A 20,618-nucleotide genomic window follows, 5' to 3' on the forward strand; every position below is an offset into this window, starting at 1 on the left:
GAATTTCAGCAAAAATTCAGGGTAACAAAGAAAATGATCTGTGCACATTTCAGTACCTGTTTTACATACTGAGTATGATTGTCTATTCCCATACAGTGATTTTTCATTATGCATGTGGTTTCTTGTAGTTTGTGGAAGGCCCACTTTGAACAGCAGGATTGTTGGAGGCGAAGATACTGCTGCAGGCAGATGGCCCTGGCAGGCTAGTCTGCACAAGCCAGGAGGGCATACATGTGGAGGATCCCTTATAAACAACCAATGGGTGATGACTGCAGCTCACTGCACGTCAGGGTGAGCAGTTCAACTTTATATATACATCTATATATATATATATATATATATACAGTGAGGAAAATAAGTATTTGAACACCCTGCGATATTGCAAGTTCTCCCACTTATAAATCATGGAGGGGTCTGAAATTTTCATCTTAGGTGCATGTCCACTGTGAGAGACATAATCTAAAAAAAAAAAAAAAATCCGGAAATCACAATGTATGATTTTTTTAATAACTTATTTGTATGTTACTGCTGCAAATAAGTATTTCAATACCTGTGAAAATCAATGTTAATATTTGGTACAGTTTTTTTTTTTTTTTTTTTTTTGCAGTTACAGAGGACAAACGTTTCCTGTAGTTTTTCCACCAGGTTTTCACACAGTGCAGCAGGGATTGTGGTCCACGTCTCCATACAGATCTTCTCTAGATCTTTCAGGTTTGGAGTTTCCGCTCCCTTCAAGGATTTTCTATTGAGTTCAGGTCTGGAGACTGGCCAGGCCACTCTAGGACCTTGAAATGCTTCTTACGGAGCCCCTCCTTAGTTGCCCTGGCTGTGTGTTTGGGTTCATTGTCATGCTGGAAGACCCAGCCATGACCCATCTTCAATGTTCTTACTGAGGGAAGGAGGTTGTTTGCCAAAATCATGCAATGCATGACTCCATCCATCCTCCCTTCAATACGGTGCAGTCGCCCTGTCCCTTTTTCAGAAGAGCACCCTCAGAGTATGATGTTTCCACCCCCATGCTTCACGGTTGGGATGGTTTTCTTGGGGTTGTTCTCATCCTCTAAACATGGTAATGGGAGTTGATTCCAAAAAGCTGTATTCTGGTCTCATCTGACCACATGACCTTCTCCCATGCCTCCTCTGGATCACCCAGATGGTCACTGGTGAACTTCAAACAGGCCTGGACATGTGTTGGCTTGAGCAGGGGGACCTTGCTGCCCTGCAGGATTTTAAACCATGACAGCATCATGTGGTACTAATGTAATCTTTGTGACTGTGGTCCCAGCTCTCTTCAGGTCATTGACCAGGTCCTCCTGTGTAGTTCTGAGCTTTCTCAGAATCATCCTTACCCCACAAAGTGAGATCTTGCATGGAATCCCAGACCAAGGGAGACTGACAGTCATCTTGTGTTTCTTCCACTTTCTAATAAATAATCATAACAGTTGTTGTCTTCTACCAAGCTGCTTGCCTGTTGTCCTGTAGTCCATCCCAGCCTTGTGCAGGTCTACAGTTTTGTCCCTGGTGTCCTTAGACAGCTCTTTGGTCTTGGCTATGGTGGACAGGTTGGAGTGTGATTGATTGAGTGTGTGAACAGGTGTCTTTTATTCAGGTAAAAAGTTCAAACAGGTGCAATTAATACAGATAAAGAGTGCAGAAGAAGGGCTTCTTAAAGAAAAATTAACAGGTCTGTGTGAGCCAGAATTCCTGCTGGTTGGTAGGGGTTCAAATACTTATTTGCAGCAGTAACATACAAATAAATTATTTAAAAAAAATCATACATTGTGATTTCCGGATTTTTTTTTTTTTTTTTTTTTTTTTAGATTATGTCTCTCACAGTGAACATGCACCTAAGATGAAAATTTCGGACCCCTCCATGATTTCTAAGTGGGAGAACTTGCAAAACCGCAGGGTGTTCAAATACTTATTAATATACTTATACTTATTATAATACTTATATATATATATATATATATATATACACACACACACAGCAGGTAAAATACACATCACTGTTTTTCTCAGTAAATATATTTCTAAAAGTGTCATTGTCATGAAATATTCACCAGAAACAATACTCACATACCAAAAGAAACCAAAACAAATAAGTAAAGAAATTAAGTTATGTGTAATAAAATGGAATGACACAGGGAAAAAGTATTGAACACACTTACTGGAATTTAGTTAGTACTTCGTGCAAAAACCTTTGTTGCTAGTGAAGCTTCAAGATGCCTCCTGTATGTAGAAACTATAGTCTCATGCATTGCTCAGGTGTGATTTTGGTTCTTTCTTCCACACAAACAGTTTTTAAATCTTAACGGTTGCGTGGACCTCTCCTGTGAACTCTGATCTTTAGTTCTTTCCATAGATTTTCTCTTGGATTCAGTTCAGATGATTGCCCGGACAGTATGGACCATTCTAACAGCTTTATTTTCATTCCCCCAAACCAATTGAAAGTTACCTTGGCTGTGTGTTTGGGATCATTGTCTTACTGAAATGCCCACTCTCATTTTATTTTCATCGTCCTTGTAGATGGCAGCAGACTTTTTTTTTTTATCAATAATGTCTCGGTACATTTTCCAATCATCTTTCAGTTATATAAAATTTGCCAGTGCCGTATGCTAAAAAACAGCCCCACACGATAATGTTCCACCTCCAAGCTTCACTGTTGGTGTGGTGTTTTTGGGGTGATGTGCAGGGCCATTTGACCTCCAAACATGTTGTGTATTATGGCATCCAAAGAGTTCAATTTTAGTGTCGTCTATATTCTCCCAGTATTTCACAGGCTTGTCTAAATGTTGTGTAGTGAACTTTAAATGAGCTACACATGCTTTTTCTTCAGTAATGGAGTCTTGGTGAGTGTGCACACAGGCCGTGGTGGTTGAGTGCATTACTTATTGTTTTCTTTCACACAGTTGTACTTGCTAATCCCAGGTCTTTCTGACGTGGTCCTTGGCTATTGATTATTCTTTTGACTCTGCTATCAGGCATCTTGCGATTAGCACCTGGTTGTGGCCAGTTTATGGTGAAATGTTCTTTGCACTTCCAGATGATGGGGTTAGGGTTGGAGCATTGAGAAGTTTAGAAATCCTTCTGTGACCAGTACCATCAGGATGTTTTTCAACACTAAGGTTGTGAAGATCTTGAGAGAGCTCTTTGCTTTTACCCATCATGAGATATTTCATGTGTGACACGTTGGTAATGAGACACATCCTTCACTCACTACCTGTTCTCATTCTCAGCACCACAGAGAGTGAGTGGACTGTGTATCTGGGTCGTCTGGTTCAACAGGGGTTCAACCCGAACGAGGTGTCTCGATCTGTAGCACAGATCATTCAGCATCCTGACTATCTTTCAAGTGGCTTCACCAATGACATTAGCCTCCTGGAGCTCTCAGACACCGTGTTTTTCACAACCTACATTTTGCCAGTCTGCCTGTCAGCGTCAGGCAGCACCTTCAACACCGGCACAGACAGCTATGTCACTGGGTGGGGGATGATCAGTGAAACAGGTGAGTCACAAAGCCAACATCAAATTTTTTCCAATCAATCAATTCAATCAATCAATTTTTTTATATAGCGCCAAATCACAACAAACAGTTGCCCCAAGGCGCTTTATATTGTAAGGCAAGGCCATACAATAATTATGTAAAACCCCAACGGTCAAAACGACCCCCTGTGAGCAAGCACTTGGCTACAGTGGGAAGGAAAAACTCCCTTTTAACAGGAAGAAACCTCCAGCAGAACCAGGCTCAGGGAGGGGCAGTCTTCTGCTGGGACTGGTTGGGGCTGAGGGAGAGAACCAGGAAAAAGACATGCTGTGGAGGGGAGCAGAGATCAATCACTAATGATTAAATGCAGAGTGGTGCATACAGAGCAAAAAGAGAAAGAAACAGTGCATCATGGGAACCCCCCAGCAGTCTACGTCTATAGCAGCATAACTAAGGGATGGTTCAGGGTCACCTGATCCAGCCCTAACTATAAGCTTTAGCAAAAAGGAAAGTTTTAAGCCTAATCTTAAAAGTAGAGAGGGTGTCTGTCTCCCTGATCTGAATTGGGAGCTGGTTCCACAGGAGAGGAGCCTGAAAGCTGAAGGCTCTGCCTCCCATTCTACTCTTACAAACCCTAGGAACTACAAGTAAGCCTGCAGTCTGAGAGCGAAGCGCTCTATTGGGGTGATATGGTACTACGAGGTCCCTAAGATAAGATGGGACCTGATTATTCAAAACCTTATAAGTAAGAAGAAGAATTTTAAATTCTATTCTAGAATTAACAGGAAGCCAATGAAGAGAGGCCAATATGGGTGAGATATGCTCTCTCCTTCTAGTCCCCGTCAGTACTCTAGCTGCAGCATTTTGAATTAACTGAAGGCTTTTTAGGGAACTTTTAGGACAACCTGATAATAATGAATTACAATAGTCCAGCCTAGAGGAAATAAATGCATGAATTAGTTTTTCAGCATCACTCTGAGACAAGACCTTTCTGATTTTAGAGATATTGCGTAAATGCAAAAAAGCAGATTTCTCACAGTATTACTAGAGGTCAGGGTAATGCCATCCAGAGTAAGGATTTGGTTAGACACCATGTTTCTAAGATTTGTGGGGCCAAGTACAATAACTTCAGTTTTACACCATGTTTCTAAGATTTGTGGGGCCAAGTACAATAACTTCAGTTTTATCTGAGTTTAAAAGCAGGAAATTAGAGGTCATCCATGTCTTTATGTCTGTAAGACAATCCTGCAGTTTAGCTAATTGGTGTGTGTCCTCTATCTTCATGGATAGATAAAGCTGGGTATCATCTGCGTAACAATGAAAATTTAAGCAATACCGTCTAATAATACTGCCTAAGGGAAGCATGTATAAAGTAAATAAAATTGGTCCTAGCACAGAACCTTGTGGAACTCCATAATTAACTTTAGTCTGTGAAGAAGATTCCCCATTTACATGAACAAATTGTAATCTATTAGACAAATATGATTCAAACCACCGCAGCGCAGTGCCTTTAATACCTATGGCATGCTCTAATCTCTGTAATAAAATTTTATGGTCAACAGTATCAAAAGCAGCACTGAGGTCTAACAGAACAAGCACAGAGATGAGTCCACTGTCCGAGGCCATAAGAAGATCATTTGTAACCTTCACTAATGCTGTTTCTGTACTATGATGAATTCTAAAACCTGACTGAAACTCTTCAAATAGACCATTCCTCTGCAGATGATCAGTTAGCTGTTTTACAACTACCCTTTCAAGAATTTTTGAGAGAAAAGGAAGGTTGGAGATTGGCCTATAATTAGCTAAGATAGCTAGGTCAAGTGATGGCTTTTTAAGTAATGGTTTAATTACTGCCACCTTAAAAGCCTGTGGTACATAGCCAACTAACAAAGATAGATTGATCATATTTAAGATCGAAGCATTAAATAATGGTAGGGCTTCCTTGAGCAGCCTGGTAGGAATGGGGTCTAATAAACATGTTGATGGTTTGGATGAAGTAACTAATGAAAATAACTCAGACAGAACAATCGGAGAGAAAGAGTTTAACCAAATACCGGCATCACTGAAAGCAGCCAAAGATAACGATACGTCTTTGGGATGGTTATGAGTAATTTTTTCTCTAATAGTTAAAATTTTGTTAGCAAAGAAAGTCATGAAGTCATTACTAGTTAAAGTTAATGGAATACTCAGCTCAATAGAGCTCTGACTCTTTGTCAGCCTGGCTACAGTGCTGAAAAGAAACCTGGGGTTGTTCTTATTTTCTTCAATTAGTGATGAGTAGAAAGATGTCCTAGCTTTACGGAGGGCTTTTTTATAGAGCAACAGACTCTTTTTCCAGGCTAAGTGAAGATCTTCTAAATTAGTGAGACGCCATTTCCTCTCCAACTTACGGGTTATCTGCTTTAAGCTACGAGTTTGTGAGTTATACCATGGAGTCAGGCACTTCTGATTTAAAGCTCTCTTTTTTAGAGGAGCTACAGCATCCAAAGTTGTCTTCAATGAGGATGTAAAACTATTGACGAGATACTCTATCTCACTTACAGAGTTTAGGTAGCTACTCTGCACTGTGTTGGTATATGGCATTAGAGAACATAAAGAAGGAATCATATCCTTAAACCTAGTTACAGTGCATTCTGAAAGACTTCTAGTGTAATGAAACTTATTCCCCACTGCTGGGTAGTCCATCAGAGTAAATGTAAATGTTATTAAGAAATGATCAGACAGAAGAGAGTTTTCAGGGAATACTGTTAAGTCTTCTATTTCCATACCATAAGTCAGAACAAGATCTAAGATATGATTAAAGTGGTGGGTGGACTCATTTACTTTTTGAGCAAAGCCAATAGAGTCTAATAATAGATTAAATGCAGTGTTGAGGCTGTCATTCTCAGCATCTGTGTGGATGTTAAAATCGCCCACTATAATTATCTTATCTGAGCTAAGCACTAAGTCAGACTAAGTCACGACGGCCGACCACAATATCAAACAGGTTTGATCTTTATCTGACCATACGATTGCCGATCAGGAGGTGGCCGTGAGATGTTAAATGCAGCTCGTTACTCCATGTACACTAAACGATGCAGGGCAGGCGATTAGCCTGAAACTCGGTGCAATCTAAAACATTCTCGCACAAATGAAAAATCAGCTGAAAAAGGGCCAAAACTCGCACAATGTAAACCCAGCTTAAGTACTGAACATCTGGCAGCAGTAGATCATGGCAATGTTCAATTTATTTTTGACACCGGTTACATCAGACAGTTATCTAATTACAACTTGGCTTTTTTTTTTTTTTTGAAAATGCCATTTTTTTTTACAAATAAAAAAATGGAATATTTTACAAAAGCACATTTATCTGTAAACACATGACACACCTCACATTAGCGTGTTGGTTTACATAGAATGAATGAGTCAACCAATCAGTGTTAGCAGAGGCACATTTTACCCATAATCCTTATCGATCTGTCTGTGTTTGTTACAAAACTTCAGAATTAGTGCATTATTCAACATTAAAAGATATATGTTACATTTTAAAGTGGATATGACACTTAAAGACAACATAGACTTATTACATGTAACAAAGGTTATATAATTCGGTCAACCTAAGCATTTTGGGAAAGTGGACGCGGTTCTCCCGTTATATATAACATTTGAATGTCCCGCCACTGAAAAATGTGCATGCCCTGTGACTAGCTTCCCGCTGAGCACCAAGCCTGAAATACGTCACTACGTGTAGACCGTATCGCTTGCGCGCCTGGCGGCCGTTGTTTGCACTTTTCATCTTTTCATCCCCTCTTGCTTGCCTCTACTGGTGGTTGGCTCTCACTGCGGTATTGTATCACTTCCTGTTCCGGAGCACAGTGGTGTTTTTCTGTATCTGTTAAATCTGCGCAGTTAGATTGATCTAGTTATCTAGATTACTATCTAGATCTAGATTCACTCCTTCTGCTGAATCACCTCTAAATTATTTACACATTATTCACTTTGCGTGTTTTTAGGAATCCGCTAGCTTAGCGTAGCTACTAGCTCTTAGCCGATTTAGCATGGCGGCTTCTCCTGTCTCTCCCGCACTTTTCTGCTCTGGGTGTGAAATGTTTAGTTATTCCTCGGCCTCCTTTAGCAGTAACGGTACTTGTAATAAGTGTAGCTTATTCGTAGCTTTGGAGGCCAGGCTGGGCGAATTGGAGACTCGGCTCCGCACCGTGGAAAATTCTACAGCTAGCCAGGCCCCTGTAGTTGGTGCGGACCAAGGTAGCTTAGCCGCCGTTAGTTACCCCCTGGCAGATCCCGAGCAGCCGGGAAAGCAGGCTGACTGGGTGACTGTGAGGAGGAAGCGTAGCCCTAAACAGAAGCCCCGTGTACACCGCCAACCCGTTCACATCTCTAACCGTTTTTCCCCACTCGACGACACACCCGCCGAGGATCAAACTCTGGTTATTGGCGACTCTGTTTTGCAAAATGTGAAGTTAGCGACACCAGCAACCATAGTCAATTGTCTTCCGGGGGCCAGAGCAGGCGACATTGAAGGAAATTTGAAACTGCTGGCTAAGGCTAAGCGTAAATTTGGTAAGATTGTAATTCACGTCGGCAGTAATGACACCCAGTTACGCCAATCGGAGGTCACTAAAATTAACATTAAATCGGTGTGTAACTTTGCAAAAACGTCGGACTCTGTAGTTTTCTCTGGGCCCCTCCCCAATCAGACCGGGAGTGACGTGTTTAGCCGCATGTTCTCCTTGAATTGCTGGCTGTCTGAGTGATTGGCAGAGCTTCTGGAGAAAACCTGGTCTTGTTAGGAGAGACGGCATCCATCCCACTTTGGATGGAGCAGCTCTCATTTCTAGAAATCTGGCCAATTTTCTTAAATCCTCCAAACCGTGACTATCCAGGGTTGGGACCAGGAAGCAGAGTTGTAGTCTTACACACCTCTCTGCAGCTTCTCTCCCCCTGCCATCCCCTCATTACCCCATCCCCGTAGAGACGGTGCCTGCTCCCAGACTACCAATAACCAGCAAAAATCTATTTAAGCATAAAAATTCAAAAAGAAAAAATAATATAGCACCTTCAACTGCACCACAGACTAAAACAGTTAAATGTGGTCTATTAAACATTAGGTCTCTCTCTTCTAAGTCCCTGTTGGTAAATGATATAATAATTGATCAACATATTGATTTATTCTGCCTTACAGAAACCTGGTTACAGCAGGATGAATATGTTAGTTTAAATGAGTCAACACCCCCGAGTCACACTAACTGTCAGAATGCTCGTAGCACGGGCCGGGGCGGAGGATTAGCAGCAATCTTCCATTCCAGCTTATTAATTAATCAAAAACCCAGACAGAGCTTTAATTCATTTGAAAGCTTGACTCTTAGTCTTGTCCATCCAAATTGGAAGTCCCAAAAACCAGTTTTATTTGTTATTATCTATTGTCCACCTGGTCATTACTGTGAGTTTCTCTGTGAATTTTCAGACCTTTTGTCTGACTTAGTGCTTAGCTCAGATAAGATAATTATAGTGGGCGATTTTAACATCCACACAGATGCTGAGAATGACAGCCTCAACACTGCATTTAATCTATTATTAGACTCAATTGGCTTTGCTCAAAATGTAAATGAGTCCACCCACCACTTTAATCATATCTTAGATCTTGTTCTGACTTATGGTATGGAAATAGAAGACTTAACAGTATTCCCTGAAAACTCCCTTCTGTCTGATCATTTCTTAATAACATTTACATTTACTCTGATGGACTACCCAGCAGTGGGGAATAAGTTTCATTACACTAGAAGTCTTTCAGAAAGCGCTGTAACTAGGTTTAAGGATATGATTCCTTCTTTATGTTCTCTAATGTTCTCTCTTAGACGGTATTGCTTAAATTTTCATTGTTACGCAGATGATACCCAGCTTTATCTATCCATGAAGCCAGAGGATATGCACCAATTAGCTAAACTGCAGGATTGTCTTACAGACATAAAGACATGGATGACCTCTAATTTCCTGCTTTTAAACTCAGATAAAACTGAAGTTATTGTACTTGGCCCCACAAATCTTAGAAGCATGGTGTCTAACCAGATCGTTACTCTGGATGGCATTTCCCTGATCTCTAGTAATACTGTGAGAAATCTTGGAGTTATTTTTGATCAGGATATGTCATTCAAAGCGCATATTAAACAAATATGTAGGACTGCCTTTTTGCATTTACGCAATATCTCTAAAATCAGAAAGGTCTTGTCTCAGAGTGATGCTGAAAAACTAATTCATGCATTTGTTTCCTCTAGGCTGGACTATTGTAATTCATTATTATCAGGTTGTCCTAAAAGTTCCCTAAAAAGCCTTCAGTTGGTTCAGAATGCTGCAGCTAGAGTACTGACGGGGACTAGCAGGAGAGAGCATATCTCACCCGTGTTGGCCTCCCTTCATTGGCTTCCTGTTAATGCTAGAATAGAATTTAAAATTCTTCTTCTTACTTATAAGGTTTTGAATAATCAGGTCCCATCTTATCTTAGGGACCTCGTAGTACCATATTACCCCATTAGAGCGCCTCGCTCTCAGACTGCAGGCTTACTTGTAGTTCCTAGGGTTTGTAAGAGTAGAATGGGAGGCAGAGCCTTCAGCTTTCAGGCTCCTCTCCTGTGGAACCAGCTCCCAATTCAGATCAGGGAGACAGATACCCTCTCTACTTTTAAGATTAGGCTTAAAACTTTCCTTTTCGCTAAGGCTTATAGTTAGGGCTGGATCGGGTGACCCTGGACCATCCCTTGGTTATGTTGCTTTAGACGTAGACTGTGTTTCATAATTATTGTATGGCCTTGCCTTGCAATGTGGAGTGCCTTGGGGCAACTGTTTGTTGTGATTTGGCGCTATACAAGAAAAAAGTTGATTGATTGATTGATTGATAATGCCATATACCAACACAGTGCAGAGTAGCTACCTAAACTCTGTAAGTGAGATAGAGTATCTCATCAATAGTTTTACATCCTCATTGAAGACAACTTTGGATGCTGTAGCTCCTCTAAAAAAGAGAGCTTTAAATCAGAAGTGCCTGACTCCGTGGTATAACTCACAAACTCGTAGCTTAAAGCAGATAACCCGTAAGTTGGAGAGGAAATGGCGTCTCACTAATTTAGAAGATCTTCACTTAGCCTGGAAAAAGAGTCTGTTGCTCTATAAAAAAAGCCCTCCGTAAAGCTAGGACATCTTTCTACTCATCACTAATTGAAGAAAATAAGAACAACCCCAGGTTTCTTTTCAGCACTGTAGCCAGGCTGACAAAGAGTCAGAGCTCTATTGAGCTGAGTATTCCATTAACTTTAACTAGTAATGACTTCATGACTTTGCTAACAAAATTTTAACTATTAGAGAAAAAATTACTCATAACCATCCCAAAGACGTATCGTTATCTTTGGCTGCTTTCAGTGATGCCTGTATTTGGTTAGACTCTTTCTCTCCGATTGTTCTGTCTGAGTTATTTTCATTAGTTACTTCATCCAAACCATCAACATGTTTATTAGACCCCATTCCTACCAGGCTGCTCAAGGAAGCCCTACCATTATTTAATGCTTCGATCTTAAATATGATCAATCTATCTTTGTTAGTTGGCTATGTACCACAGGCTTTTAAGGTGGCAGTAATTAAACCATTACTTAAAAAGCCATCACTTGACCCAGCTATCTTAGCTAATTATAGGCCAATCTCCAACCTTCCTTTTCTCTCAAAAATTCTTGAAAGGATAGTTGTAAAACAGCTAACTGATCATCTGCAGAGGAATGGTCTATTTGAAGAGTTTCAGTCAGGTTTTAGAATTCATCATAGTACAGAAACAGCATTAGTGAAGGTTACAAATGATCTTCTTATGGCCTCGGACAGTGGACTCATCTCTGTGCTTGTTCTGTTAGACCTCAGTGCTGCTTTTGATACTGTTGAACATAAAATTTTATTACAGAGATTAGAGCATGCCATAGGTATTAAAGGCACTGCGCTGCGGTGGTTTGAATCATATTTGTCTAATAGATTACAATTTGTTCATGTAAATGGGGAATCTTCTTCACAGACTAAAGTTAATTATGGAGTTCCACAAGGTTCTGTGCTAGGACCAATTTTATTCACTTTATACATGCTTCCCTTAGGCAGTATTATTAGACGGTATTGCTTAAATTTTCATTGTTATGCAGATGATACCCAGCTTTATCTATCCATGAAGCCAGAGGACACACACCAATTAGCTAAACTGCAGGATTGTCTTACAGACATAAAGACATGGATGACCTCTAATTTCCTGCTTTTAAACTCAGATAAAACTGAAGTTATTGTACTTGGCCCCACAAATCTTAGAAACATGGTGTCTAACCAGATCCTTACTGTGGATGGCATTACCCTGACCTCTAGTAATACTGTGAGAAATCTTGGAGTCATTTTTGATCAGGATATGTCATTCAAAGCGCATATTAAACAAATATGTAGGACTGCTTTTTTGCATTTACGCAATATCTCTAAAATCAGAAAGGTCTTGTCTCAGAGTGATGCTGAAAAACTAATTCATGCATTTATTTCCTCTAGGCTGGACTATTGTAATTCATTATTATCAGGTTGTCCTAAAAGTTCCCTAAAAAGCCTTCAGTTAATTCAAAATGCTGCAGCTAGAGTACTGACGGGGACTAGAAGGAGAGAGCATATCTCACCCATATTGGCCTCTCTTCATTGGCTTCCTGTTAATTCTAGAATAGAATTTAAAATTCTTCTTCTTACTTATAAGGTTTTGAATAATCAGGTCCCATCTTATCTTAGGGACCTCGTAGTACCATATCACCCCAATAGAGCGCTTCGCTCTCAGACTGCAGGCTTACTTGTAGTTCCTAGGGTTTGTAAGAGTACAATGGGAGGCAGAGCCTTCAGCTTTCAGGCTCCTCTCCTGTGGAACCAGCTCCCAATTCAGATCAGGGAGACAGACACCCTCTCTACTTTTAAGATTAGGCTTAAAACTTTCCTTTTTGCTAAAGCTTATAGTTAGGGCTGGATCAGGTGACCCTGAACCATCCCTTAGTTATGCTGCTATAGACGTAGACTGCTGGGGGGTTCCCATGATGCACTGTTTCTTTCTCTTTTTGCTCTGTATGCACCACTCTGCATTTAATCATTAGTGATTGATCTCTGCTCCCCTCCACAGCATGTCTTTTTCCTGGTTCTCTCCCTCAGCCCCAACCAGTCCCAGCAGAAGACTGCCCCTCCCTGAGCCTGGTTCTGCTGGAGGTTTCTTCCTGTTAAAAGGGAGTTTTTCCTTCCCACTGTAGCCAAGTGCTTGCTCACAGGGGGTCGTTTTGACCGTTGGGGTTTTACATAATTATTGTATGGCCTTGCCTTACAATATAAAGCGCCTTGGGGCAACTGTTTGTTGTGATTTGGCGCTATATAAAAAAATTGATTGATTGATTGATTGACTTTTTTTAGCAGCAGAAACTTTCATTAAACACAGCTCTCAGGGACTTGTTTGTCGATATGCCTGACCAGTGTGTCGCAGCATATTGCACAAACACAAGGGTGAAAGGTTTTAGCCTTTTCAAGTCCAGGCAGATTGATCGAAAGCTGTGGTGTTGTGCAATGCACGAACGCACACACGCATTTGCTCCCGACAGCAGACACTTTCCTCTACCGTCTCCATGTTCTCACCGCTCACAGGAACACATAAAATGTCAACCCCAAATAAAATGTTCACAATAATCTTGAAATGGTCAAGGAACTTGTAAAAATATCAGTGCAATACATAGTAAACATGGCGGCGGCATGTTCACTGTTGTTTTCGGCGATCTTTTTCGAAACTTTTGCCGTTTATTTCCTATTCTTTCATGAAAATAACGTAACTGAACATGGATGAATGCAATGCCAGGCACTTGAAAACGGCAAAAACCCGAAGGTAATGACACTGGGCCGCAAGTAGTAGCTACACTGTTGCGGCTCCGGAACCATAATAAAGGCAGCAAACAGACGCTAGAATCGAAAATGCTATAATTAGTGTTATAAACAGTAGCAACAAAAATCAAAGCCTCCCTTACCATTCCATATTCTGCAGCCTTTCAAAATCCATTGGAATTGGCACGTCTCTTGCCTCTGCTTCGGCTCCGCCATAAACACCGTCTGCATTATTTTCGCTGCCAGAATGCTCCTGGTTTGAATGTTCGTCTGAAAGATACTGCTTCAAATTTGTAGGGTCTAATCACTGCTGCGACATACTCAGGATCTGAGTCAGAAATAATCCACACTTGAAAAGGAGTCAGAAAAGTTCTCGATCTCGTCACTGTCCATGCTGAGGTCCATCTGTTCCTGTTGTTAATCTAACAGACAAAGACGGGACTCTACACATTGTGACGTCACGGCAACAAGTGACCACTGATGGAACACTGCCAGCGCGCTTTCCAAGAAACACACTTTTGAGAAACTGTACAAACTTTATTTTTCAATGATAATAATTAAAACCACTTTCAACTTACTATACTGTATGTATATTTTGATATTTATATTCATATTTCATTCTTTAGTTGTCATATCCACTTTAACTTTGTACAAATGACAGAATTGACATTAATGGAGTTATTCTATCAGTATTTATTTTATTTATACACCAAACCATAACTCAACACTGCTTTATTTTCCGAGCCCTACGCCTGACGGCAGCGTTATGGTTGAGTAGAGAGTTGTGCTTTGTGGCTCCTCTTAGCTTGCTTCTGTGCTGGAAGCCATGTAGTAAACAGGAGCTTCCAGCAGGGGGCAGGATGCTGAAAGCCAGAAGTGCTGACTCATTGTTTGGGTCTGTGGTCACTTTTGATGCTAACAGAAGTGATCATGGTGTTAAAACACAAAATCCGCTTTTTAGTAGTTGCAAGTATACCAGAGCCAATACTGGAATGTATCGGTTATCTGTAACTTCCAATACATTTTTGGGTGGTTTATCAGTTTAGCTTTATAAAAGATAACTTTTCAGTTATCTGATTATCTGTTATCGAAGTTAGTTTTTTGGTTATCTGTGCCCACCACTGAGTATTTGTGACCACTCCTGCTACCAGTGAATAATTACAATTTTCCAGAGACTCCTATGCTTTTATTTTTGCAGCATCTTTTTGGTGTCTGAGTTTATCTACACCTCAAGGACATTTTTGCTATTTTGAGCTGGGGGAGATGAGTTGTAGTCCTTTCTCCAATTATTGACACCTCACACTGTAAAAACACTTGTCTGTAATATTCCGTTATCAAAGTGATAGAGACTTGAAGACTTGAGGTTGATGTGAAGAAGAAGAATGACAATGTATGAAGATGTGAGATCTTTTTGTTTAAGTTTCATTTTTACATCAAACTCTAATTGGCAGCTGGGTGGTTAGTGGTTAGCACTGTTGCTCACAGCAAAAAGATAGTGGAATCACCTTTCTATGTGCAGTTTGCATGTTCTCCCAGTGTTTGTGTGGGATTCCTATGGTTCCTCTCGCCTTCTCCCATAAAAAAAGACATGCAAATTAGCTGAACTTCAATTTGTCCGTAGGTGTGTGTGCAGGTGTGAGTGTGTTTGTCTGTCTGTATGTGGCCGTGTGACAGACTGGCATTCTGTCCAGGCTGTACCCTGCCTCGTGCCCAATGATAGGCCCCAGCTCACCATTACCCTTCATTGGAGTAAGCAGGTATAGAAAATGGATGGATGGATTAAACTCTAATGTCCTATTTTCTGTGACGACGTCTGTCGTTTTCTCCGTTTCGTACTTTAGAAAATCTCAATTTAATTTTTTTCACTGTCAACAATTACAGGCTTTCTTCTGTGTTCCTTTGATAGGATGCCATCACATCAACAACTTTTTCTTCTTCTTTAAAAAGTACCTCCTTAGTGGCACAGATCTTTGTGTCTTAATAGGACACTTCCGACACATATGGGTGCGGCACAACATTTGTCATTTTTACAGCATTATTTATGGTAATTCACTGCGCTCATGGATTTACACACAATTTTCTAGATTTACAAGCTTTTCATGAATGTTGTCTGGTGTGTTTGAAATATCTGAGAAACTGAAGAGAAATGAACTGAAATTAACTGAAATGTTCTTGAATGAAGTACAGTGTTCACGGTCTGCGACTATTTGATTTTTAATATGTACATTACTTTTGCTGACAGACAGGCTGGTGCCATGTGGTTAGTGCACTTGTCAAAATAGCAGAAAGTTCTTGGTTCAAGACCACTGCTGCCCATTCTCCATGTAGCATGGAGTTGCATCTGGTGTAAACTTTGTGCCAAATCAGCATGCAGATCCTCTTAGAACTGTTATGGTGACCTTGAGTGAAAAAAAGACAGAAACCACAGGAACTTAATTTACATTACTTCTGACGAGAATCATAATTTAATTTTTAATAAGTATATTACTGCTAATGATAACTATAACTACAGTGTACCACAAAGCTATTGATATGGTTCAAACAGCTGAATGTGACCCTGTAGTTCAAGATTCTTTAACTCATTGATTTTCTATACCCGCTTATTCCAACCAAGGGTCCCGAGAGGGCTGGAGCCTATCCCGGCAGTCATGGGGAGTAACGTAGGGTACACCCTGGACAAGATGTCAGGCTATTTTAGGCCCCCATGTAGACAGACAAACTCATTCACTCACACCTATTGTCATTTAAAGTTTCCAGTTCACCTAACCAGCATGTAATCCATCCATTGTTGGAAGGTGTGGAAGGGCTCTCCCTGGAGGTCAGTTTTCAGCACCCGCTTCTTAGGAGGCAGAAGCTGACACTGCGCCTTCTCCTGGTTCCTCACAGGGCACCCCTGGTAAAGTTGTCACGCCCGATGAGCGTAAGCAAAAATGGGCTGTTGACTCTACACCGGGGAGTGCTCAGCAGCCCACAAAGAAACGAACAAGAACTCTCATATCTCTGGCAATGGGGGGAGACTTGCAGGTTGTTATCTATCCTCGTGACGACCAGTCGAGACATCTCACTAATGCTGAGGCCGAGCACATTCGGGCTGGTCTTGTAAACCTGCTAGATGGGTGCCCTCTGAAGAGGAGACACCCCAGTTTAGTGAGTCTGGACTCATGCACAGGGCATTTTGGGTAACCTGCGCTAAGTCTTCACAGGACTGGCTCATGAGAACTGTTTTGGCAGTTACTGAGTGGGAGGGCCATACCTTCCTAGGTAAGAGGGTACAAGACACTCAGGAGAGTTTCTGTATTCATTCCTGGTTCCCTGTAGGAGTCCGGGATTGTTTTGCAGAGACTCCAGAGGCAGAATCCAGGCCTTTGCATGGAGGTCTGGTGACTCCTCCACACCCAACCCCAAGAGGGTGGGAAATTTCTTTTGATCGGGGTAGATGAGGACTCCCTGATGTGTCTTGAGGAACTGGAGAACAGACCCTACTTTGAGCTGAGCCGTCTGACTTTCAAAGTTAGTGGCAAAGCCATTAGTAGGGAGTAAGATAACTAATATAATGGTCTTGCCAAAATGGTGGTGACAATCATAAATGTTATCCAGATTAATTTGCATCACTGTAAAGAGGCGAGTACTGTTTTGTGTGCAACGTGCATATCAAGCAGGGCTCTCCACAGAGACTGCCCTGCATGGCCTTGTTATGAGAATTGAGAGAACTCTATCTCATCGACAGTACGGATTAGGTTGTTTTCTTGATATTCATGGAGCATTTGATAAGGTATCAATTGATTCTGTCAAAGTAGCTAGACTTCACTTGGTGACAGTACAGTGACAATGGCAGTGAAATGCGGGTGTCCTTCAGGAGGGCTTATTTCTCCTCTTTGTTGGTTACTTGTAGTGGACAGCATTCTCACTGAGTTAAGTAATCTCAGGCTGTACACCCAAGGGTATGCCGATGATTTAGCTATCTTTATTGAGGGATTCTGTTGAGGACTGTTTCAGAACTCATGCAGAATGCTCTCAGGATAGTAGAGAAGTGGTGCGTGTCCAACAATCTGCCTGTGAATCTACATAAAACAGTTATGGTCCTCTTCACAAATAAGAGATCAAATTTGGTCTAGTCCTACCAAAATCGGGCAGTATCAAGCTGACTATCAGAGTCGGTTAAGTTCCTTGGTGTCTATTTAGCAGAGTGGAAGTAAGTCACTGTCAAGTCATTCTCAAGTCATCAATCTGCAAGTAACAAGTCAAGTCTCAAGTCAGCTTGCAAACAATTGGTGGTCATTATGACTTGAGACTTGACTAGGGACTTGCTGATTCATGACTTGAGAGTGACTTGATGGTGACTTACTCCCACCTCTGCTATTTAGATAATCTTAACTGGAAGAAACACATAACTGAGAAATGTCATAAGCCAATTCTCAGTTTACAACAGTGCTGTCATATTTTCAGATGAAGATGGGGAGTTAGTTCCAATGTGATGAGATGGATCTACACTTTGGTGGTGAGACCCATGCTAACTTATGCTGCGATAGGTTGGTGGACCAGAGTGGAGCATGGAGCTGCGAGGGTTATGCTGACTCATGTTCAAAGAGTGGCATGCATTTGCATCACAAGTGCCCTCAGGACAACAATGACAACAGCTTTAGAAGTACTTCTGAACTTAGCTCCTCTGGACCTCTACATTGTTGGTGAGGCAGTAAGACTGCACCAGCTGGGCAAGTGGCAAAGACGAGCAAATGCCAGGCATACCTTAATCAGGGAAAGAATACTTGTGGATCTTCCGTTTATTACTTTCCCATGTGATAGGGTAAAAAAAAGATATTCTTTTGTGAATAAATTTAGTACAGTGATAACACAACCTCACCTGTAATCACTTGTTTTACAGATGGATCATTGATCAGGGGGAAAGCTGGAGCCGGAGTGTTAATACAACATGACGGCCTGACACAGGAAAAGAGCTTTGCACTTGGCAGATACACCACCGTCTTTCAGGCTGAGGTGTTTGCTGTCATTCAATGTGTGGAGCTCCTGATTAGCCTCAATTTTAGGAGTAAAAGAGTTTTTATTTTATTATTTTTTTATTTTATTATTCTCAGATAGTCAGGTGTGTATAAGAACCATTAAAGGGCCACTCTACTCATCAACATTGGTTTCGTAGTATGCCCAGGCAATGAACACACTGGAAGACACTAATGATTGTTGTGTGGGCCGCTGAAGAGGAGGTACTGCTGGCCCACCACCACCAAATGGCGCCCTGCTTGGAGTGCGGGCTCCAAGCACGAGAGGGCGTCGGAGCCGCTGGAGGTGACAGTTGTCATCTATCAACACCAGCTGTCACCCATCACCACCACTATAAAGACCAGACTGCAACTCCACCTCCTCGCCGAGAAATCTTCTACCATACAGGTAATTTTCTCTGCTGAACAAAACCTTGTGTAATAGTCTGAACTTCTTTTGCAGCCGTTTTCCTGTGGTGATTGCCTTATCTGTGGGATTGGCGTTTGGTGTGATCAGCGACGGCTTCGCTTCACACCCCAACCAGATAAGTGGTTAGACAGGAGCTGCACGAGTGTGTGATTGGAGGTGGAGGTTCTCCCTCCTTACTGAACACAGACTGTGGGATTACTGAGTGTGCGAACTCACACTCATCCAGAACTGTTTCTGTTTTCTGCCAGCAGTACCGGGTCTGACTGCTGAAGACAGTGGCCACCTGGGGCGCAGGGCTTGGCGGCTCCGGTGTTCTTCAGGTCCGTTGGTGGTGAGGCTTGTGTGGGTTCCGGCTTTTCTCTCACCGGACATCTCCTATCTTCGAGCCTGCCACACGTCACCTTTTTGTCGGATTGATATAACGCATATTTGTATCTGTCTGTATTACGTTGTGCACCTTCACAACATTAAATAGTTACTTTTTGGCTATTCCATTGTCCCTTCATTAACGCCCCCTGTTGTGGGTCCGTGTCATGACACTTCCTCAACAGGATTTCTCGGCCAGCATCATGGATCCCGAGGGGCGTCAACTCAAGCCTGAACGGCCAATGGAAGAGCAAGGTGCACAGGCGCCAGCAGGAGGCGTGTTAGGGGAGCTGCAGCAAATACTGACCGCTTTCACTGCTCGGTTGGATCTGGTCACCGAGCAGAACGTTATCCTCAATCGGAGGATGGAGGCTCTCACCGCCAGGGTGGAGGCGCGTGATCAAGGCGCTGCTGCAGCACCTCCTCCTGCTGGTCCTTTGTCAGACACAAACGTTCCACTGGTCATTCAACGACCCCCCCCCCCCCACCATCCCCTGAAGCATACATAAGCCCTCCGGAGCCGTACGGAGGTTATGTTGAGAAGTGCGCGGACTTTCTAATGCAGTGCTCGCTCGTCTTTGCACAGCGTCCCGTCATGTATGCGTCAGACGCTAGCCGGGTGGCTTATGTCATCAATTTGCTTCGAGGAGAGGCACGCGCCTGGGCTACGGCGCTCTGGGAGCAGAACTCACGGCTCCTAACGTCATACGCTGGGTTTGTAAGGGAGTTCAAACAGGTTTTTGATCATCCCAACAGAGGCGAGACCGCTTCGAGCGTGCTACTGTCAATGCGACAGGGGCGCCGGAGTGCAGCCGAGTATGCAGTCGACTTCCGCATCGTGGCTGCGAGGCTCTCAGAACTCATGCAGAATGCTCTCAGGATAGTAGAGAAGTGGTGCGTGTCCAACAATCTGTCTGTGAATCTACATAAAACAGTTATGGTCCTCTTCACAAATAAGAGATCAAATTTGGTCTAGTCCTACCAAAATCGGGCAGTATCAAGCTGACTATCTGAGTCAGTTAAGTTCCTTGGTATCTATTTAGCAGAGTGGAAGTAAGTCACTGTCAAGTCATTCTCAAGTCATCAATCTGCAAGTAACAAGTCAAGTCTCAAGTCAGCTTGCAAACAATTGGTGGTCATTATGACTTGAGACTTGACTTGGGACTTGCTGATTCATGACTTGAGAGTGACTTGATGGTGACTTACTCCCACCTCTGCTATTTAGATAATCTTAACTGGAAGAAACACATAACTGAGAAATGTCATAAGCCAATTCTCAGTTTACAACAGTGCTGTCATATTTTCGGATGAAGATGTGGAGCAGGGCGGGGGGCGTAACCGGGCACGGGCCGTCCCTCTTCCTTCCGGGTCCGAAAGGGTGCCGTCGTCCCCACGCTCCACAGCCAGAGGGCCCCGTGTGGCTACAGCTCCCCCTGCTGACGAA

At 42.2% G+C, this 20,618-nt stretch overlaps 1 protein-coding gene across 1 annotated transcript in view; it reads left to right on the plus strand.

The window, feature by feature from the left end:
* Positions 1-215: 215 nt before the first annotated feature.
* LOC117528778 (testisin-like) overlaps positions 216-20,618 on the plus strand; it is a 79,963-nt gene continuing 59,560 nt past the window's right edge. Inside the window, exons 1-2 of the mRNA XM_034191403.1 lie at positions 216-291; positions 3,240-3,508. Of these exons, the coding sequence (XP_034047294.1) occupies positions 266-291; positions 3,240-3,508 (295 nt within the window). The 5' untranslated portion in view covers positions 216-265. The remainder of the gene's footprint in view (positions 292-3,239; positions 3,509-20,618) is intronic.

This window comes from Thalassophryne amazonica, chromosome 16 (assembly GCF_902500255.1).
Source record: "Thalassophryne amazonica chromosome 16, fThaAma1.1, whole genome shotgun sequence".
Lineage (NCBI taxonomy): Eukaryota > Metazoa > Chordata > Actinopteri > Batrachoidiformes > Batrachoididae > Thalassophryne > Thalassophryne amazonica.